The sequence below is a fragment of the Marmota monax genome, unplaced genomic scaffold (genome assembly GCF_021218885.2).
Source record: "Marmota monax isolate L192 unplaced genomic scaffold, Marmota_monax_Labrador192_F-V1.1 WCK01_AAM20220418_F8-fsc00077, whole genome shotgun sequence".
NCBI lineage: Eukaryota > Metazoa > Chordata > Mammalia > Rodentia > Sciuridae > Marmota > Marmota monax.
This window is the reverse complement of record NW_026694610.1, coordinates 1,811,755-1,832,638: the sequence shown is the minus strand read 5'-3', so window position 1 is coordinate 1,832,638 and position 20,884 is coordinate 1,811,755. Positions and strand designations below refer to the sequence as shown.

Below are 20,884 nucleotides of genomic sequence, written 5' to 3'. Positions count from 1 at the left end.
CTTTTCCACTTCTTTAATTCTACCTCCTTCTTTATATTGTGTTCAGAAGGAGGCATGGTAACTATTTTTTCTAAGGAACAGCCATTTCTCTTTCCAGTATCATCTTTAAATCTTAAAGCATACAACAGAATGAATTTCTCCCTAAGATGGTACTACTCATGTACAAAATTAGAACCTAAACATTTTGTATTTCATAAATCAAAGATAATATCTTAAAAGAGGATTTGGTGGGTTTACAAAGCTACCATTTAATTACATGCACAGCTACTGATAGAGCAGGGTTGACTTAACTTTAACCTATAACAGATTTGAAGAGAGTCATATCGCAATTGTTAGCAATCTCACTGGCTCACTCTTGCTCTCTACACATGCACACACCCACATGCAAACAAGAACACCTAATAATTATATTTTTTATTTCTTCTCTGAGAAGAAATAACTATGAAAGATTCTATTAAATTCTGATATACTGATAAAGAAAAAAGGCCTAATATCTCTAAAATACACTTATTATTTTAAACCTGAAATTTCTGTTATATGAAATTAAAATACGAAAAACCCAAAAGCATTATTTAGAGTTTTCGCTGAACTTATAGAATTCATGTTACAAAAAATGTAGGATCCTGCCCTTGTATCACTACACAAAAATTAATTACCATATTTTCCGAGGACAAACATGATTGCAATAATGACAGTTGTGGGTATTTTCTTTCTTCTGCTACAGTTCTAGTATGTCTTGGGGGAACTGTAATTGATGCTCTTGTGGCTGATGAAAATATATAAGGAGACTTAAATTGCAGGTGCAACAATGGAAGTCCAAAGGAATTCTCAGGAGATATCTTAAGGGACCCTTGCTTAGCATCATAGAGTTTTTCTGGCTTTATTAATATTACAGAGTCCTGTTGAGATGTCAAGTTTTCTTCTCCAATATACTGACTGAAGTTCACATTCATAGGAATGTCTGTAATTACACTTTCTACCCATTTCTTCTGCTCAGTTGCTTTGTTTATGGTTTCAGTACTGCAGTGGCTTGAGTTTGAGTGGGATCCTGAGGTAGCGGGTATTTTTCCCTGTGGTACAGGAGGCTGGAAGCCACCGGATAACCCCCAAGCCTCTCTTGGCTGGGCCAGAGGCCGAAAGGGAATGTGTGGTACTCTTTCTGCTTGTAAAGAAAGGGGCTTGAATTCATGTTTATGCTCAAACTGAAGCAAAGGAAAGCCAGAATCAGGACTGGACGTTTTGGCAGGTGGGATAAGTCTAGGTGTCTTCCAGACATTAGAAGGCGTGGACAAAAGATGGAAAGGAGTATTTCCAGCAGGAGTTAGAGAAACTGAAGGGGGTGCTAAGCTTTGAGATGCTGGGGTGAGTCCTATCTTCTGAGATTGGCCATCTACTTGACATGAAGATACATTCCCATGGGGAACATTCTGGAAAGGAAAAAAAAAAAAAGATATAATGTAAGTTTAGAATATTACAAACTCCATATTTTGTAAATGATTTTAAACATATTTTGAGGGGTGGAATATTAAGAAAATTATTAAGAAATTAATTTGCTCAGGGGGCTGATGTTGACCGGAAGGGTCCAGCAGTACTGTGATGGTGCTCCTGGAGAGCCAGCAGTTCCTCAGGGAGCTGCCTAGGCTCTTCCAAAAGTGTCAGCTGTCGGGCAGCATGTACATCACCTTGAAGAAGTATGATGGTCGAACTAAACCTACACTGAGAAGGGTTCTGTGGAGGGTGTTGAGCCCTCAGACAAGAAGTGTCTGTTGAGAGCAATGGATGGGAAAAAGAAGACCATCACAGCGGTGAGCTCCAAAGAAGTGAATAAGTTTCAGATGGCTTACTCAAGCCTACTGGAGCTAACATGGAAGGGCTGAAGAAGAGATAAAAAGAGCAAGAGTAAGAAGAGCAAAGCAGCACAGTGAAGAGCACTGGATTCTCTGCTTTTACCAAACCACTGAATTGCTATATTTCCCTTTTGTTTATAGTTTTGCTCATAAATCTAGGTTTCTGGTTTCCCCATTAACCGTTTCCATGTGATATTAGGGTCATTTTGAAGAGAAGAAAGGTTGCAGTGTTTACAAGGTAGTTGTGGTAAGAAACCAGTTTATTTCAGATCTGTGATGCCTGGTTGTAAATTCCTAAACTAGTTTTTAAAAGTCTCTGTAGTCATCGTTGTGAAGAGCAATGTATCATTAAACACCTGCTTATCAGTAAAAAAAAAAAAGATTAATTTGCTCAAATACCAAAAGAACAATGATCAGACTACTAGAACATTAATGGTATTTTTATTGGCATTACCTGAAGATTTCCATTATTATTTTGATCAGAATGGATAATTTCTTCATGGCCATGTGAGTTATTCTTGACAGGCTCCCTGGTGTACTCTCCCATGGACTGTGGTTTAACGAAAATTTTCTGACTAAGATTCCTACTTCTGTTGACTTCAACATCATCACTCCCTCCTGTAGGGTTTGAAACCTGGCTTGTTCCCAAACGTTCAATCTGAGTCTGCTGTAGAAGTTGATGCACATCTGGGAGGTTAGCAAAAGATGATCCTACTATTTGCATTAAACTAATGAAATTGATCTGTTGCAGCTACAACAAAACAGAATTAAAGAGATAGCTTAAAACATAATGAAAAGAATCTAAGGAATCAACAATAACCACCTGAATATTCTTTGTCACACTTTTGCCTTGGCATCTGTCAAGACTCATAAATGCAGACTGGGAGGCAGGGCCAGGAGAGATTTTTTTTTTAAAAAGGGTACAAAAAAGTAAGGGAACATAAACACTAAATCACCAATGAAACCTGAGACTATGCATAAACCTATGAACCAGTTCACAAACCCATCCAGAGATCATAAAGGAGTGGTTCAATGGAGGAGGGTGAGAATAAATAAGGATTCCTAGAATGGGTGTGTTTTGAACAAGTTTTCAAGAAAGAAAACAGCAGAGAGCAGCACACCAGTGAGAAATTCATTTCTGGAAGTTTATTAACTTTAAACCATATACAATCATTTGTAGATCTACTTACTTTTGTAGAGATATGCTCACCTGAACTAATTTAAACATTTCATCTTGGAGCATTTGTCTAACAGAATCGGAAGAATCTGGTAATGGAGCCCTGTGTTCACTTCCCTGGGTCCTCCCAGGTGATGGAACAGGTGTTTCTGAAGCAACATTGACTCCAGTTGATACCAGGGGCAGAAATGAAGGAGATTTACCTTTAAATGCAGAAATCTGTACACTATATGGAAACATTTAAATTTTTAAAAATGCAAATTAATTTAAAAAATCTGTAACATCAATATTTAGACCCCACGTTTTTTTCAAATTTAGGGGTTATTTTGGCAGTTTTTAGGATCTCTGCAGTACCTATCATTTTTCATCTAAATGCCTGTATCAGGGACATGTACTGTCACAGTCAATGATGGTCCCTCCCAATGCTGCTACAGCACAGGAAAGTCCAGCATAGGTCCATGCAGGTATCTGAGTTTGAGACGTATGATCATTCTGATTAACTATACAGACTTCATAATTTGGCTTAGGAATAAGATTTTTGACTAAAATTAATGATTCAGATTAAAGAAAACTAAGGAAAGAATAGGTTAAAAAATGTTTAATTCTGAGATCAACAAAGCAAGCAGCTGCTGATCACCATTCAATATGAAACAACAGTGTGGTGAACATTTCCAAATAAATCAGGTCCCATTTAAAACAAACTCTAACAATTACAACTCTGGACAGGGAACACCTGGAATGTAGCCATTGAATCATCACTTCAAAAACCCTCTTGTTCCCCATGATGGGGAGAATCACAACCTCTAGGACAGGAGTTCCCTGTGTTTCTCCTTTGCTAGCAAAGCAATAAAACTTCTTTTTTCCTTTTTCTAAATAAAAAAAATAAACACTAATAAAAACATTTATTTAAAAATAAAATTAAAGATCAAATCTAGTTCTTTGGTTTTGTTATTTATTTATTTATTTGGTACTGGGGATTGAACCCTGTGGCACTCTACCACTAAGCCACAACCCCCGACACTTTTTATTTTTTTTGAGTCAGTGTCTTGCTGAGTTACTCAGGGCTTCACTAAGTTGATGTGGCTGGCCTTGAAATTGTGATCCTCCTGCCTCAGCCTCCCCAGCTACTAGGATTACAGGTTTAAACCACTGCATCCAGCAATTTTTTGTTTTTTGAAATAAAATGATTGTTGGGGATCAATTCCTTAAAAATAGCAAGTAGCCAATGTTTTCTAAGCAAATAAATTTCATAAACTAAAGGAACAGATGTTTATATTCAAATAAATTAGTCACTGTTTCCAAAAAGATAACAACATACTAAAATGCACTTAGATTTATTTGGGTTTACAGTCAATCCCTTTCAGCTGATATCTGCCTCTTATTGGGCATCTAATATGCTCAGTAACAAAACTTTTTTTTATATGGAACATTTTTTTTAATATGGAACATTCACGAAAAATAACCATCATGCCATATATGACTATTTTTAAAAAACTACTAGGATTTGTTTTCAACAACTAACAAGAAGACCAATTCTAATTATGTAAAAATTTTGTAAAGTAAAGCCATGCTATGTTTTCCTCCTAATTATACACGATTTCTAAACAGAAAGCACTCTGTTCATCAAAAGAGAATTAAAAGTATTTCAAATGATATTAGAAATCAGAAGCTGAAAATAGCAACAATTACATCTTTCAATAATATATCCACTACTTTTTTTCTGGGAAAAAAGTATCCCTGTATGTCATTAACAACAGGTAAAGAAAAAATCTTTGAATAATTAACTAAGATGTCAAAAATTTGTGCTATGTTACTCTTTCAATATTGCATGGTGTGTTCATTTATTATTTTCATAGTTTTAGCCAACATTTAGCAGTTATTTCAAACTGGTACAGTAGGCATCAATTCATCCTCTTACTTACTTGTACAACATGATCATTTTTAAAGTAGTAGACAAAAATTCTTACCTAGAAATTTCTGAATTTGTATCTATACAAAACGAGTGAGAAACAGCATGTTCAGGATTTGAAAAGGCTTCAGTCATACTATAAATAAAAGTTAATAAGTGATTAGGAAGGAAGATATTGTTTACATTATCTAAGATACAGGTGATCTAATGATTAGCCATCTAAGAGTCTAAACATCCTCTAACACTCTGTAATGTTTGGCTCATAATCATAATCTACTTACATCTGTCTCCATAGCGATTAGAAATAGATTCAAACAAAAGCAAAAAAATATTTCTATATGACTTAACTTAAACAATGTTGATTGCTCAGCAACAAAAACAACAGAACCTAAAATGAGGGACATGAGGTTGGCTGGGACCCAAATTTCTCTTATGGAACAGGTAAACACTCTGCTTAAGAACACTGAAGAAATTGTTGTTGAGGTTGGGGTTGTGGCTCAGTGGTAGCGTGCATGAGGCATTAGGTTCAATCCTCAGCACCACATAAATGTAAAATAAATATCTTAAAAAAAAAAGAAATTGTTGTCATGTATGAAACCGTAAAGACTAGTTTTTACAAATAGATGTATCTCATAAAGGCACATCACGTTAAATGTATAATTTGTGGGGCTGGAGGCAGAGGTCAGTGGTAAAGCATGTGCAAGACCTTGAGTATCGAACCCCACCCCTGAGGGGGGGAAAAATGTTTTTGTCAATTGTTCACAGTAGAACTAAACAAAATTTGTATACTAAAAAAAGAAAATCTAATTATGTTGCCTCTCATATTCAAGGTAATCCTAAAATTCTAACACTCATTTCTACAACTGCCCCTCAGCTCTTTCTGAAACAGTAACAAGCCAGCCAGCAGAGCATGTGCTCCTTGTAGCTCTACTGCAGGGCCAATGGGGAAAGATCATGTGTAATCATGATGCATAAGGGCTCTTTGATTCCATAAACATGGAAAGGTGGTTCGCTAATTGGCAGATGAACATACACTGTTCTATTTACAGTTATATTTTATTTTGATAAGACTGATAGTGATAGAGAAGAAAAGGTATTTTCGATATTATTATTTATTCCACTCTAGCACAACTTGAAAATGTAACATTTACCAAAAATCATTGTTTACTCTAGCTATAAACTGAAGTTACCAATTTCATTAGAAATATAATAACACCATAAAATACGTAGTACAACTTCAGAGGAAAAAAAAAAAAAAGCTGCAGCTTCACTGAGTTAAAGAAGCCAGTGAAGTCATTTCATACTATCTTCCCCTTACCCTTTCTGTTCAACTGATTTTTCTTTCATATTTGCCTCCCATGGTTCTTCCCTTGGACACAAAACCTCTTCTGTCAGATGCTGTAAAAATAGTACCCAAAATGAAAAGAGGTAAAACAAATAGGAATTTCCTGGGATGGGTATTTTGAGTTTCACATTAGCTACTTGCCCAGAGTAACAACAGTTTAAAAGCAAGGGAAAATCAAATACTAACATGTACTCCCAGGACTGCTCTGACCAGATCCTTAGACCATATGAACTGCCTTTGGCTATCATTCTGAGCTACTGAGCATATTCAGGTACAAAGACATGATAATTTTGAGTAGACTAACACAATATAAGTTACATACACTCATCACTGCATGATTATTAATTAATCTGTGAAAACAACCACAAAATCAAAAAAGACCACTCTTTTCTAAAAGAATTGTTACATTAATTGGAACACTCTATCTTCCACCTAGATGTTCAATGTATATAGAATTTTGAGAAAACAAATTAATATAGAAAGTGCATATAGTATTACAAACTACATCCTATACTGAATTATACTTCATAAATTACGAACATTTTCACCACTCTTGATTAATTTGCTGAAGCAGTTTATGAAAAGAGAGTCATTGCCTAAAATTATTGGACATGTACTAGTAAAATTTTAGTGAAAGAAAAATTCTGCAAGGCATGGCTCTATTCTTAGCTCAATAGTGCAGATGTAAAAGATAATAGCTTTGCTTTGATATATTTTGTAATAGTGGATAAAAACCCTTAGATATAATTTAAACTCTAGACAGAAGTTAGATCATTTTATCCACTCTTGATTTACCTCTTCCAATTGCTGTGGTAAAGCTGGCATGTAAATGGCAATATTGGGACTTTTGAGACCTCCAACAGATTCTTCTAGAAGAAAATTAAAGGAAAAGAAAATTTGCCTTTTGAAAAATAATCGTTTGACTTATTTAAGGGTTTCAGGAATATTACAGGAAACATTTTCTACCTTAACAAAAAACACTTAGACTTGGGCTGGGGATGTGGCTCAAGCAGTAGCGTGCTCGCCTCGCATGCATGAGGCCCGGGTTGGATGGTCGGCACCACATACAAAGATATTGTGTCTGCCGAAAACTAAAAAATAAATATTAAAAATTCTCTCTCTCTCTTAAAAAAAAAAAAAAAACACTTAGACTCTTCATCAGGTAAATCCCCGATGATGAGTCCTAGGAGAGCTCCTTTCCATATGTAAAGCTCTCAGAGTTTCTGCTTTGATGACATCTGTTTCATGGGGTCAATTCACAGGAATTAAGAGGCCTGTCATTATTAAACAGGTAGGACAAGAGGCCCAATAATTGTAAAAGCTACTAACAAAAAAATGCCTTATGTGTTTTTGGTTTTATTAAAAACCTAAGGCTGGGCTGGGGATGTGGCTCAAGCGGTAGCGCACTCGCCGGCATGCATGCGACCCGGGTTCGATCCTCAGCACCACATACAAACAAAGATGTTGTGTCTGCCGATAACTAAAAAATTAAAAAAATATATTTAAAAAATTCTCTCTCTCTCTCTCTCTCCCCCTCCCTCTCTCCCTCTCTCACTCTCTCTTTAAAAATAAATAAATAAATAAATAAATAAAAACCTAAGGTTACAAACACACTCAACATTTCATAAAGAACATTCTCTTTTTATTTCTGGGCTATTGTAAACATACTGACTTAGATATAAAACTATAATTTCAGGTATCACCTATTAATTTCAAATTAATAAAGTGAAAGAAAATGATGATCTATATAACTGACCTTCACAGTCTGACATATGCATATCCATTTCATCCTGTGTAAATGTTTCTACTTCTAAAAGATTCTCACTGGTATCTATAAATTCTTTTTCAGAATTATGACTGATGGAAATAATCTCATCATTGACTTCTTTTACTTTAGGATTTTCTGCTTCAGTCAGCTTTCCACTGAAAAAAATGCAGCAACTAAGTTACAACTCATTCTTGGGGACAAAGAGCATGCTTCCACTTGACTCCATGCTTTTTTAAACAACTATAAACTTCATTTTCATCTTTATCGAGTCTTTTTTTCTAATTTTTACATTTCTGGTACATAGCTCAGCAAAAAATTGATCAACAAATAGCTGAATATTCTAGTTTTCATTTACTTAAAAGACTAGAATAACTTCAACTTATCTAAAATTGCCTTTTTTCACAAAGGAATCTTTATGCTGTAAGAGCTTTTGCCTTGATATTTGCTATAATAAAGGTTCACATGGCAAACCTTTTCTCTCTCTCTCTCTATTTTTTTTTTTTTTTTTTTTTGGTACTAGTGATTGAACTCAGGGGCACTCAACCACTGAGCCACATCCCTAGCCCTGTTTTCCTAATTTAATTAGAGACAGGGTCTCACTGAGTTGCTTAGAACCTCGTAATTGCTGAGGCTGGCTTTGAACTCTCAATCCTCCTGTCTTAGCCTCCCAAGCCACTAAATTACAGGTATGTGACACTATACCCTGCAAACCTTTTCCCAGGTACTTTGTTACAGGAAGCTAACACAGTATTCAGATATATTATTATTATTTCATATAAAAAACTGACAATTGGATTAATTCAACTCCCTCTGAATGGTCAATAAACTAATAACTGGATCTGTCAAGATGAATTAGCTCCTCTCTAAAAAAGCCAGACCAACAGGGATAAAACATAATTTGCAATTAATTGTTGAAGTATATCAGAAAGCTCATTTCTATTCTTCTAGTTCAAAGAAAATGCTCATTTCTTTAACTTTTAATGGTTCAATTCCTCCCTTTAAGCCCCAAACTAACAAACCAGTCAACCTCTATTGAAAAGAAGAGCACAAGGAGCAACTTACTTCAAGATACTTTGACAGAATTCATTCTGATCATCTCTTTCCTCAGTTCCACCTTGAGTTGCTACTACAGCTAAACAGCCAACATCAGTTTTGCTCCTCCTCCTCTCCATACTGCATCCAATCTGAGACTTACTATGATTCTCTAGCTCCTGAAACAAACCATTTATAGCATTTTGTTTTCATTAGTGATCCCTTAATTTTTATATTTAAATTATTCATACTTTCTATAAACTTCTCCTGATCAATTCTCTTATTCATTTATCAAGTATTTATTGCAGTTTTACAACTCAATATTTGTTACTGAAGCAATGACCAAGTCTTTATTCCACCTGGAAAAAGCACACATGACTTCTTACATAGTATACCAAAGAAATAAACTTCGAAATTCTTAAAGTGTATCTTAATTATTTTCAGGTCACCAAACAATGGCAATGAAAAATTGAATACTCTAGTTTCACTTTCTTTGCAATTATAAAGACATTTAGCTAGGTGTTGTGGTAAACACCTGTAATCCTGTAATCCAGTCTCAGCAACTTATACCCTGTCCCAAAACAAAATACAAAAAAGGACTGGGGATAGAGCTAAGTGATAAAGTACCCCTAGATTCAATTTCCCAGTAGCAGAATGAATGAATGAATGAATGGCAGACTATTTTAAAAAAATAAAGACATTCAGTAGTTATGACCCAGTGGCCAGGAGTGGTGGTACATGCCCGTAATCCCAGAAGTTTGGAAGGCTGAGGCAGAAAGATTTTGAGTTCAAAGCCAGCCTCAGCCTTAACAACTAAGTAAGACTCTGTTTCTAAATAAAATATAAAGTAGGGCTGGGGATGTGGCTCAGTGTTTAAGCACCCCTGGGTTCAATCCCAGGAACCAAAAAAAAAAAGACACATTGCACGAAAATACAGGCACCTAGGAATTTATGCATATATTAACTAGAAAACGCAAGTTTCAAAGATAACACATAATCATAGCACCAAATAATTAAACTGTGTACCTTAGGAGAACAACTGATCTCAAAAACAAAAATAAAAAAAGAAGGAAAGAAAACACCCATATAAACAAAAAATAAAATAATACAAATTCTGGGTGATTGCATGGATCTGGGGAGTTTCTCCAGAAACTCTTATACAGTTGACTTCCTTACCCTGGAACCAGAATAAACTATTTTAGAATGAAGGCACTTGCTACTGACCAGAGAAAACAAAGAACAGCACATCTCTACTGACAAAACACCTACCTTTCCAGGTGAGGTTCTTCGCACTCTTCTGGCCTGAGACTACAAATAAAAAGATTCCCTGTTGCATTTAATGAAGCATCAATAATAATAAATGGGTCAATACCTAGTCCTTCATCTGAACCAAAGGCTGACACTTAAAAGAGAAATAATATAAGTGTTATGGCATTTGTAATATCACTTAAAGTTATTCATCTTTTTTTATTTTTCACAAACACATACACTTCAAAACCTACAGCCTCTATGAAAGCACTTGCACCCTCACCACCACCATTATCATTATTGTAGTGCTGAGGATGGAACCCAGGGCCTCACACATGCTAGGCAAGTGTGAGTTACACCCCCAAACACTAATTATGTTTAAGAATTAAAAGAATTACTGGTAGTTGGGGCTGGGGTTGTGGCTCAGAGGTAGAGTGCTCACCTACCATGCATGGGGCACTGGGTTCGATCCTCAGCACCACATAACAATAAAAAAAATGAAGATGTTGTGTTCACCTATAACTAAAAAAATAAATATTTTTTTTAAAAATTACTGGAAGAAAAAAATTAAGTGATAAAGAATATAATCAGGAGCTAGGATTGTATCTCAATGGCAAAGCACTTGCCTAGCATGTGTGAGGCACTGGTTTCGATTCGCAAGCACCACATGTAAATAAACAAATAAAATAAAGGTCCATCAATGTCTTAAAAAAATAAAGAATATAATCAACATTACTATTAATTTCCCATTAATTACTGATTCTTTAATAAAGGGGAAAATATACAGTTTTAATAAAAATTACAGTTCTTATTTCTAATAAACAGTTGACTTCCTTACCTTAATAATGGCATTTTTTGCCTTAGATGTAGAAAAATAATAGGGTTGCTCCAAAAGCCATAATGAGGTAAGAATGGCAGCTGCAGAAGTCTTCACACGAATTACTGGACTGTACTCACAGGGTGACCGAGTGATACCAGAATCACAGAGCAGTCTTCGATCAGACCACCTTATCATCCACTCCAACAGTCTTCCTATACTGCCAAATGCATTCTTTACTGTCAAAGGGAGATCTTCCTGAGGGTTAATATCATTGCACAGAACTGCTTTGAAACTGTGTCTTCTAGTTATAGTGGTCTTGGAAGACCAAAAACTATGGTTTGATGGTCTCTGGTTCAGAGGTTTCTCTCGATTACCATCTTGAATTCTGTAAATTGACTTTTTTTTTAAACCAAACAATCCACTCTTTCCTTCATCTTTACTGATTTCATGCAAAGGGTTCTCTAAAAAAGGTCTCATCCCATGACTAACAAGTTCTGAAGTCGAAAGTGCGTGGTTTTCTAAAGTTATGGCATATGCATCACTTACAGAGGATGCTTTTCCAGATTCAGGTGACTCAGGAGCAACTATAAAGCAAGAGCCAGCTCTAAACACATTCTGGCTTTTAGTTTTGCCCTGACGTCGTTTTAATGTTGTATGTACATCAAAAAGTAAAGAATTAAGCTCATGTTCTCTAAGTTGTACAGAAAAGCTGGTTAAAAATGGAATGCCAGGATCTCTGGAACTGAGAAGGTCTCTTTCAAGAACGTAACTCAAGAAAAGATCAAGGAATTTAATATATTCATCATCATCACGCTCAAATTCCCAAATACCTATTATAGGAAGTGTACTTTGTGATAGCTTTTCGTGATCTTCTTTCCTTTTAGGGTTTTTGCTCTGATTACATATTTTCTTTCTATCACTGGGCTTATGAATCAGTGTTAATTCCATGTTATCTGGGGAGTTTCTACAGAAAAAAAATTGAAAAAGACATAATTAATGATCACTGAATTACTAAAACTGATCTCAGAATTGACATACAAAATATCTGTACTGATTAAGTCATGCAACATTTTTGTGCCTCAGTTACTGTTTCCAATGTGGAAGGAGACTAAAATGATCTCTAAAGACATTCTATAGGCTCAACAAATACAACACACTAATATCAGAGGGAAATCTTGTGTTTAAAGATATTAAAATATACTGACAGAAATTTAACTATAAAAAACAAGAATACTTTTTCTGGGTGTAAAATATGGTCCTCTAAATTTTATCCAGAATTTAAGAATACAAAATCAATAAAAACCACAAGTTCTTTCTTGTGGCTGCTCCTTTCAGCCCCCTTACACATACCATGTGCAAAAGCGAGACTGCTCTTTTTTATTTTACCACAGAAAAGTTGGGAACTTTTTCTAAACACTTCCAGCTGCCATGAAACCCATTAGGCAAGCACCTTAGCTGCCAACAATAATTACTATAAAATTTCTTTTTCAACACTGTCCTTAGGGCAGAACAGATACTTAAGGTCTCTTGATGAGGTTGAAACTAACACACTTTTTCTGAGAATACACAGTAAGCAGCTTTTAGGGGATGCCTGTGCTAACATTTAATGATAACTGTTTTGTGAAACAAGCACACCATTTAAAATGCCATTAGATACAGTTTAAGCACACATTTGGAGTAGATGTAATAATTTCACTTAAGCAAAATTATTGTTGATTATATAGTCTTTAAGTCACAAGGAAAAAAAAACTGTACTGCAGTTACTAGAAACATAAAAGAAAAATTGGCTTAAATCACAGTGACATGGGTTTAGATAATAAAAGCAAGAATTTACCAACAATTGATGAATAAGTTTCAAAAATAAATATGCAAAATCAAAGCAGATCCACAGAGGAAAGGGATCGTCGGGGTATGGTAGGAGAGGAGGGTAGAGGGGAGGATTGAGGTAAGTGTTGGGGAGTGATATTGGCCAAATTTTATACTGTTAAATTGTGTGCATGCATGAATACATACCACAAAACCCATCATTATGTACAAGTACAATATACCAATAAAAAAATGTGGAAGGAAAAAAAAATGAATATTCAAGTACTACCATGGAAACCCTTAAAAATAATATGGTTAACCCAATCACAGTGTTAAGGGTTGGGTATCCCTTATGCAAAATGGCACCAGAAGTGCTTTGAATTATTTTTTTAAATTATTTTCCAAAGGAAGTGAATGGTTACTAAGAAATCTTAGTTGTACCTTTGACAGAAAGGTATCCTAGTTTTTTCTTCAGCCAACAAAGCTTCAGAGAATGTATCGGCTGTATCTCCTTCACTATGGATCATAGAATTTCCCAGTTCTGTGAGGGTGCTTCTGCTCAGGCTAGTCCCCAGAGAAAACCTATCCAAACCCACAGTCTCATCTGGTTTTTCTTCTTCAATTGGTTCCCATACATTCATCTCAAAAGAACCTATATTTCTCCGCACACGTTTTAGAGCTTTTACCCTCACTTTATGGATAGAATGCATGACAACAGACATCATTTCCTCAGTCTGGGGACCTAGAAAGAAAAGAAGAAAGGGGCTTGTGGTTCATTAAATTATTTCAACACGATATATGGAAACCCAATTCTGGTCCCTCTTGGAGACATGGAACCTAAATAACAGCTAAGGCTTATTTCCATATTCTTACAGATTATGTTTTCTTCAGTATTCACTGGAAAGTCTATTTCAAAAATCAAATCAATAATTATTAAAAAAAATAACTAATATTATTTTCTATTTCCATAGAGTGGAGAATAAGAGAAAATGAGTATAATTTTATCCAAAATAATAAGGACACCTTTCATACTGCAAGTAGTAAAAAATAATTGAAAGGAAAGTTTTTCAAGGCTACCTGTAGAAATTTTTTTAGAAAAAAATTTTAAGCATTTTTATTAATATATAAACAGGACATTTTAGAAGATAGCAAAATATATATTAAAAATACAAATCACAAAAGCAAGTTTGTTAATGTAATAATGTATGATCATAGGACATTATGTATGATCATGAGACAATAATGTATGATCACAGGACATAACTAGACTTGATGATTGTAGTTCTAAAAAATGACAGTTGGGGCTGGAGTTGTGGCTCGGTGATAAAGTGCTCTCCTAGCACATGTGAGGCCCTGGGTTCAATCCTCAGCACCACATAAAAATAAACAAACAAATGAAGGTATACTGTTAAATTACAAAGAAAAAATAAATATTAAAAAAAATGACAGTAATATGAATTCTTTAAAAATTTCCAGCCGGAGTGTACAGATTTAATGCAATTCCAATCAAAATCCCAGTGGCATTCCTCATAGAAAAAGTAGTCATGAAATTCATCTGGAAAAATAAGAGATCCAAAATAGCTAAAGCAATCCTTAGCAGGAAGAATGAAGCAGTGACATCACCATACCAGACCTTAAACTATACTATAGAGCAATAGTAACAAAAACAGCATGGTATTGGCACCAAAACAGACTGGTAGACCAATGGTACAGAATAGAGGACACAGAGATTAACCCATAAAATTACAATTATCTTATATTAGACAAAGGCACCAAAAACATGCATGAGAGAAAAGATAGCTTCTTTAATAAATGGTGCTGGGAAAAATGGAAATCCATATGCAACAAAATGAAATTAAATCCCTCTCACCAAGCACAAAACTCAACTCAAAATGGATCAAGGACCTAGGAATAAAACCAGAAACTTTGCATCTAATAGAAGAAAAAGTAGGCCCTAATCTTCGTCATGTGGGATTAGGCCCCAATTTCCTTAATAAGACTCCTTTGGCATAAGAATTAAAATAAAGAATCAATAAATGGGATGGAATCAAACTAAAAAGTTTTCTCTCAGCAAAAGAAACAATCTGTGAGGTGAATAAAAAGCCTACATCTTGGGAGAAATTTTTACCCCTCCCACATCAGATAGGGCACTAATCTCTAGGGTATATAAAGAACTCAAAAAGCTAAGCACTGAGAAAACAAATAACCCAATCAACAAATGGGCCAAGGACCTGAACATACACTTCACAGAAGAGGATATACAATCAATCAACAAATACATGGAAAAATGTTCATCATCACTAGCAATTAGAGAAATGCAAATCAAAACTACTCTAAGATTTCATCTCACTCCAGTCAGAATGGCAGCTATTATGAAGACAAACAACAATAAGTGTTGGCAAGGATATGGGGAAAAAGGTACACTCATCCATTGCTGTAAAGCAGTATGAAGATTCATTGCAAAATTGGGAATGGAACCACCATTTGACTCAGCTCTCCCTCTCCTTGGTCTATACCCAAAGGACTTAAAAACAGCATATTACAGGGACATAGTCACATCAAGGTTTATAGAAGCACAATTCACAATAGCTAAATTGTAGAACCAACCTAGATGCCTTTCTATAGATGAATCAATTAAAAAAAATGTGGCATTTATACACAATGGAATATTACTCAGCAATAAAAAATAAAATAAAATCATGGTGCAGGCAAATGGTGGATTGGAAGAGATAATGCTAAGTGAAGTTAGCCAATCCCCAAAATGCAAATGCTGAATGTTTTCTCGGATCCAAGGAGGCTGATTCATAGTAGGGTAGGGAGGGGAAACATGGGAGAAATAGACAAACTCTAGATAGAGCAGAGGGGCAGGAGGGGAAGGAGGAAGGTTAGAAATGATGATAGAATGTGATGGTCATCATTATCCAAAGTATATGTATAAAAACACAAATTGGTGTGTATACTTTGTTGTATACTTTGTATACAACCAGAGATACGAAAAACTGTGGTCTATATGTGTAATAAGAATTTTAATGCATTTCGCTGTCATATATAAATTTTAAAAAATAATAAAAATAAAAACTTCCAGCTGGGCTCAGTGTGGTAATCACAGCTATTTGGGAGGCAGAGGCAGGAGCATCACAAGTTCAAGGCCAGCCTCAGCAACTTAGCAAGACCCTGTCATGAAATAAAGGATTGGAAAAAGAGCTCAGTGATAGAGCACTTGCCTAGCAAGGACAAGTTGCTGGGTTTAATTCAAAGCACCTCAAAAAAATAATAACAACAATAATTATATGGCCACTAGTGTAGCTCAGTTCAGAGCACACACTTAGCATGTATGAGGTCCTGGGATCTATCTCAACACTGCCAAAAAAAAAAAAAAAAAAAAGAAAAGAAAAGAAAAGTTAAAACAATAATATATATTTTGCTATAATTTTAAAAAAATCCACAAGGTCATCTTGAATATATAATATAAAATAACCACAAATGGAATGAAAGAATACTACTTTTCAGTAGAGAGAGAGAGAGAGTGTGTGTGTGTGTGTGTCTATACTATTTACACAGTATATAAACACTAGTTTACAAAGCACTATATGCTGATCAAAGGTCACACAGTTAATGACTGACAGAGCCATGATCTAAAGTAGCTCTGTCTGGCTCCAAAGCAAGACAATTAGTTCTGCCGTGAGGAAGTGTGGCTATCTTCTCAGAAAGGAAAGACAAAAATGCACAGACCCACACAAACAACAGAAAATGAATGCTTTCAAACAAGAGGGAGCATCTCTAGCCATTTATCTATTAGATATCTAAGAAATAACAAATACCTTTTACAACACAGTGTCTGAGTCTCTGTCGAAGACAGTGATACTTTTCTCTTAAAGGAACTCTTATTTCCTCAGGATTGGGAAATGCGTTCACAAATATTTCTGCCACCTTAAGAAAAAAAATTTTGAAATTTCTTTGAGCAACATCATTCTTATTTTTTCCTTTTCATTCCTCAAACATTTCAACTCAAACATAAATGCATATTTATTACTAACTTTTTGATGTCAGGTCAAATCCTCTCTTAAGCATGAGCTTGCTAATGAAAGTTCAGCATCAGCTTTGTCTTTTTTATTTTTTAAATTTTAAAATATTTAATAAACAAAAATTGTGTACATTCAATTGCACAATGTGATAGTGTCTAATTTTATTTATTTATTTGTTTGTCTGTTTATTTATTTATTTTGCAGTACTAGAGATTGGACCCATGGCCTTGTGCATGCTAGGCAAGCAGTCTATCTCTAAACTACATCTCCAGTCCTTTTCTTTTGAGACAGAAATGCAAATCAAAACTACTCTAAGATCCCAAATAACTGGGATTATAATCATGATGATTTGATATACATATACACTCTGTACTGATTACCCCAGACAAATTAATTAACCAGACACAGTTATCATTGTGTAGGAGATGGTGGTAAAGACACTTACAATCTCTCTTATCCAATTTCAGGTAAATAATACAGAATCATTAACTACAGTCACTATGGCTGCACATTGGGTATCCAAAACTTATTCCTCATATAAATGAAAGTTTGGACCCTATAACCAACATTTGCCCATTTCCACCACAACCCAGCCCTGACAACCTGTTCTACTACTCTCTGCTTCCATTAATTCGAATTTTTTAGGTTTTACACAGAGAGATGATATAATATTTGTCTCTGAGTATGGAGGATATTATGCTAAGTAAAATAGGCCAGACATAGGGGACATTAATTTTATTAAACAAAATAAAAATTCTTCAAAGTCTCCAATTCAGATTTAAGTTTATTTGCACCTACAATCACATCACCTTTCTGATTGGTGGCAATTCCCCAATAAGGCTCAAAATTATATCCTGAATAAGTTCTTCAATATTAAAAAACCGAGAGAAAGGTAGCATTCTATAAGCCCATTCCAGTGCACTGAGACAATGCTCCACCATACAGGAATCAAACTCCTCTTCAAAGTCCTAAAGAGATATTCAAAAGATAATTGTCTCTTCACTTTAGATGAATAGACCAGAGTGAATTAAAAAAAAAAAAAAAAAAAAGTTTATTCCAAAGAATAAAATCTTCCATTAAAGAATAATTTCCCAAGTAATGTTTGTTCATTTTTCTTACTCTTCTACTGGCAAATACCTTTTCTCCCATCACATTTTCTCTTGCTTTCTGATATTGCCTACAACTATAGGATAATTTATCACGGATATGTAGCACCCAGCACAAAGCACAAAGTTCTCTGAAGCAACCTAAAGTAGGAATAAAAACATGAAAAGAATGTATGAGTATGTACATTAATAGAACAACTTCACCTCTGATGGTTATTTTTTCAAAATAAATGTCTTTATTTTGTTAATTATAAAAGAAACACATTTATCATAAATACCTTATATGAAAGTCGTAGGTTCTTCCAGAATTTTGATGCACATTATTGTATATTTCATGCATATCAGTTGATGAAAAGTTTGGAAACATAATCATAAAGTATATAACTTACTCTATTAATTATCAGTTTATTCATTTTGTAACTTCATGGGGTTAATATCACCAATATAGTATGGAGTATCATAACTTAACTACACATAATGCAAGGGCTCACAGTACAAGAAAAAAGAATTTCAACTATTCTGCTAACACTAAATTTACTTTCCCTGATCTTAATTAAATATGTCCATAAGTAAGACTCATCTTTTCTACTACTATAGCTAACAGAGCCTTTTCCTGTGGAAGGAGAAAAGTAATCCCCCCAAATTTAATAGTCATTAAAAGCCTTAATATTTTATTTATTTTTTTTAATATTTATTTTTTAGTTGTAACTGGACACAATACTTTTATTTATTTTTATGTGGTACTGAGGATTGAACCCAGGGCCTTGCACGTCCCCAGCAAGCGCTCTACCACTGAGTCACAACCCCAAAAGCCTTAATCTTTTTAAATGAGCCTATTTTTACAGTAAACTGACTTTTATTTTAGTGATTAGTATTTTCATTTTTGTTAGAAAGCTACTTAATTTATTTTAAAAATAACTTGCAAAGCCACAAAGTATATTTAGATGTTATGAAAACTGAGGAGAAAACAGGTCTTCTACAAATCTATCCACCCCAAAGAGAAGAGTGGTGGGTAAACACCCCAAAGACTGTCAGGATCATCTGTGGGCAGTTTTGCACTATGATCCAAGTCCATACCCCAGATTCTGATGAGTTATACCAAAGGAGCATGGCCCAGTCTGTTGAAAGGCACCAACTGATAAATGCTTCACTATTTCTTATTTCACAGGCATGCTGGGACTGAACTAGGGTCAAGAATCATAAAGTTACACGCAGAACAAACTCAGCAGCTATTCATCTAAAAACATCCCTTTTCCATGTTTTTCCAATTATAGATTATTATCAGGCTATAAAATCAATTCAGTGAGTCTCAACCATTTAAAAAAACTAGAAAACAACAGAAAATAGCAATAGTGTACGGTACATATTAAGGATGGCTCCTTATATTTTCATTTCCATATAGTACTGTACTGAGGTACATACAATACTAATATATGTATGATACTAATATAATATCTGTATCTTATTAGAAGTCGTGGTCATGAAAGTTTGAATACCAAAAAGGTATCATCAACTAAAACTGAATGAGGAACACACTCTGAGCCCGGATCGGCTGAATTCAAGCTCCCGTTCGCCTGCTTCTTGCAGACAAACTGCTGTGACTCAGCACGAAATGATCCCGCTGAAACAACTGGTCGGCCCTTCTGAAACTACGGAGGTTAATACCAACCGAGCCTTCATAGGCAGTGGCCACAGGATTGAAACGGGGCTTGGGAGAGCCAGTCAGGACCCACCCGTTGCATTGGTCACCCGGCAAAGGGAAACGAACTGTCGCCATTTGCACGGGATACCACCATGACAGAGAACTGACCTCACCAGAATGCGGCGGAGGAGATAACTTCATTGAAACCAGCGGCGACAGGTGTGACTCCCCTAGCCTTCCCTCTCCACACAGCGGGGAAAACTTAAGGGCCCCTCCAGCTCTCCCGTGAGCGCGATAGCCAGACCAAGGGAATCAGGAGTGGCGTGGGACCCGCGGCGCAGAACTCCCAACTACCGCTCCCATATATATATCCAATATACAGAACAAAGAGAAAATATTAAAAGCTACAAGAGAAAGGAGGCAGATTACATTCAGGGGTAAACCAATAAGGTTAACAACGGATTTTTCATCACAGACGCTGAAAGCGAGAAGATCCTGGAACAACGTATCTCAAACACTGAAAGACAATGAATGCCAACCAAGAATTCTGTATCCAGCAAAATTAAGCTTCAGGTATGACAACGAAATAAAAATCTTTCATGATAAACAAAAGTTAAAAGAATTTGCAACCAGAAAACCAGCAGTGCAAAGCATCTTGAGCAAAACACTACACGAGGAAGAAATGAAAAACAATAACCAAAGCCATCAGTGGGAAGTGCCTCAGTAAAGACAGAGGGCAGGGGGAAAGCTAATCATGGAGAAACAAACTAAATTGAAAAAAAAAAAAAAAGATAAATAATCAAACATGGCTGGAAGTACAAACCTATCATATATCAATAGTAACTCTAAACGTTAATGGTTTAAACTCTCTAATAAAGCGACATAGGCTGGTAACATGGATTAAAAAACAAATCCAACAATATGCTGCCTCCAGGAGACACATCTGATTGGAAAAGACATACACAGGCTGAAGGTGAAAGGTTGGGAAAAAATATACCACACACACGGTCCTCGTAAGCAAGTAGGGGTGGCCATCCTCATATGGAATAAAATCGACTTCAAGACTAAGTTAATCAAAAGGGATAAGGAAGGACATTATATACTGTTAAAAGGAACCATTCACCAACAAGACATAACAATTATCAATATTTATGCACCA

At 35.3% G+C, this 20,884-nt stretch overlaps 1 protein-coding gene across 19 annotated transcripts in view; it reads right to left on the bottom strand.

Moving 5' to 3' along the window:
• Cplane1 (ciliogenesis and planar polarity effector complex subunit 1) overlaps nucleotides 1-20,884 on the bottom strand; it is a 136,127-nt gene that overhangs the window by 68,804 nt on the left and 46,439 nt on the right. For 15 of the 19 annotated variants that reach the window (XR_009224697.1, XM_046422244.2, XM_046422247.2 and 12 more), the window contains 14 exons: nucleotides 18,115-18,224; nucleotides 17,787-17,945; nucleotides 16,774-16,882; nucleotides 13,394-13,694; nucleotides 11,165-12,110; nucleotides 10,348-10,386; nucleotides 9,109-9,257; nucleotides 8,035-8,201; nucleotides 7,074-7,147; nucleotides 6,252-6,331; nucleotides 4,992-5,069; nucleotides 3,058-3,250; nucleotides 2,302-2,598; nucleotides 657-1,427 (listed from right to left, as the gene is read on the bottom strand). Coding sequence is in view for 18 of the 19 variants with exons in the window: in XM_046422244.2 (XP_046278200.1) it covers nucleotides 657-1,427; nucleotides 2,302-2,598; nucleotides 3,058-3,250; nucleotides 4,992-5,069; nucleotides 6,252-6,331; nucleotides 7,074-7,147; nucleotides 8,035-8,201; nucleotides 9,109-9,257; nucleotides 10,348-10,386; nucleotides 11,165-12,110; nucleotides 13,394-13,694; nucleotides 16,774-16,882; nucleotides 17,787-17,945; nucleotides 18,115-18,224 (3,473 nt within the window). In the remaining variant the exon portion in view is untranslated. The remainder of the gene's footprint in view (nucleotides 1-656; nucleotides 1,428-2,301; nucleotides 2,599-3,057; nucleotides 3,251-4,991; nucleotides 5,070-6,251; nucleotides 6,332-7,073; nucleotides 7,148-8,034; nucleotides 8,202-9,108; nucleotides 9,258-10,347; nucleotides 10,387-11,164; nucleotides 12,111-13,393; nucleotides 13,695-16,773; nucleotides 16,883-17,786; nucleotides 17,946-18,114; nucleotides 18,225-20,884) is intronic. The other 4 variants (XM_058572064.1, XM_058572065.1, XM_058572071.1 and 1 more) reach the window with 2 other exon arrangements.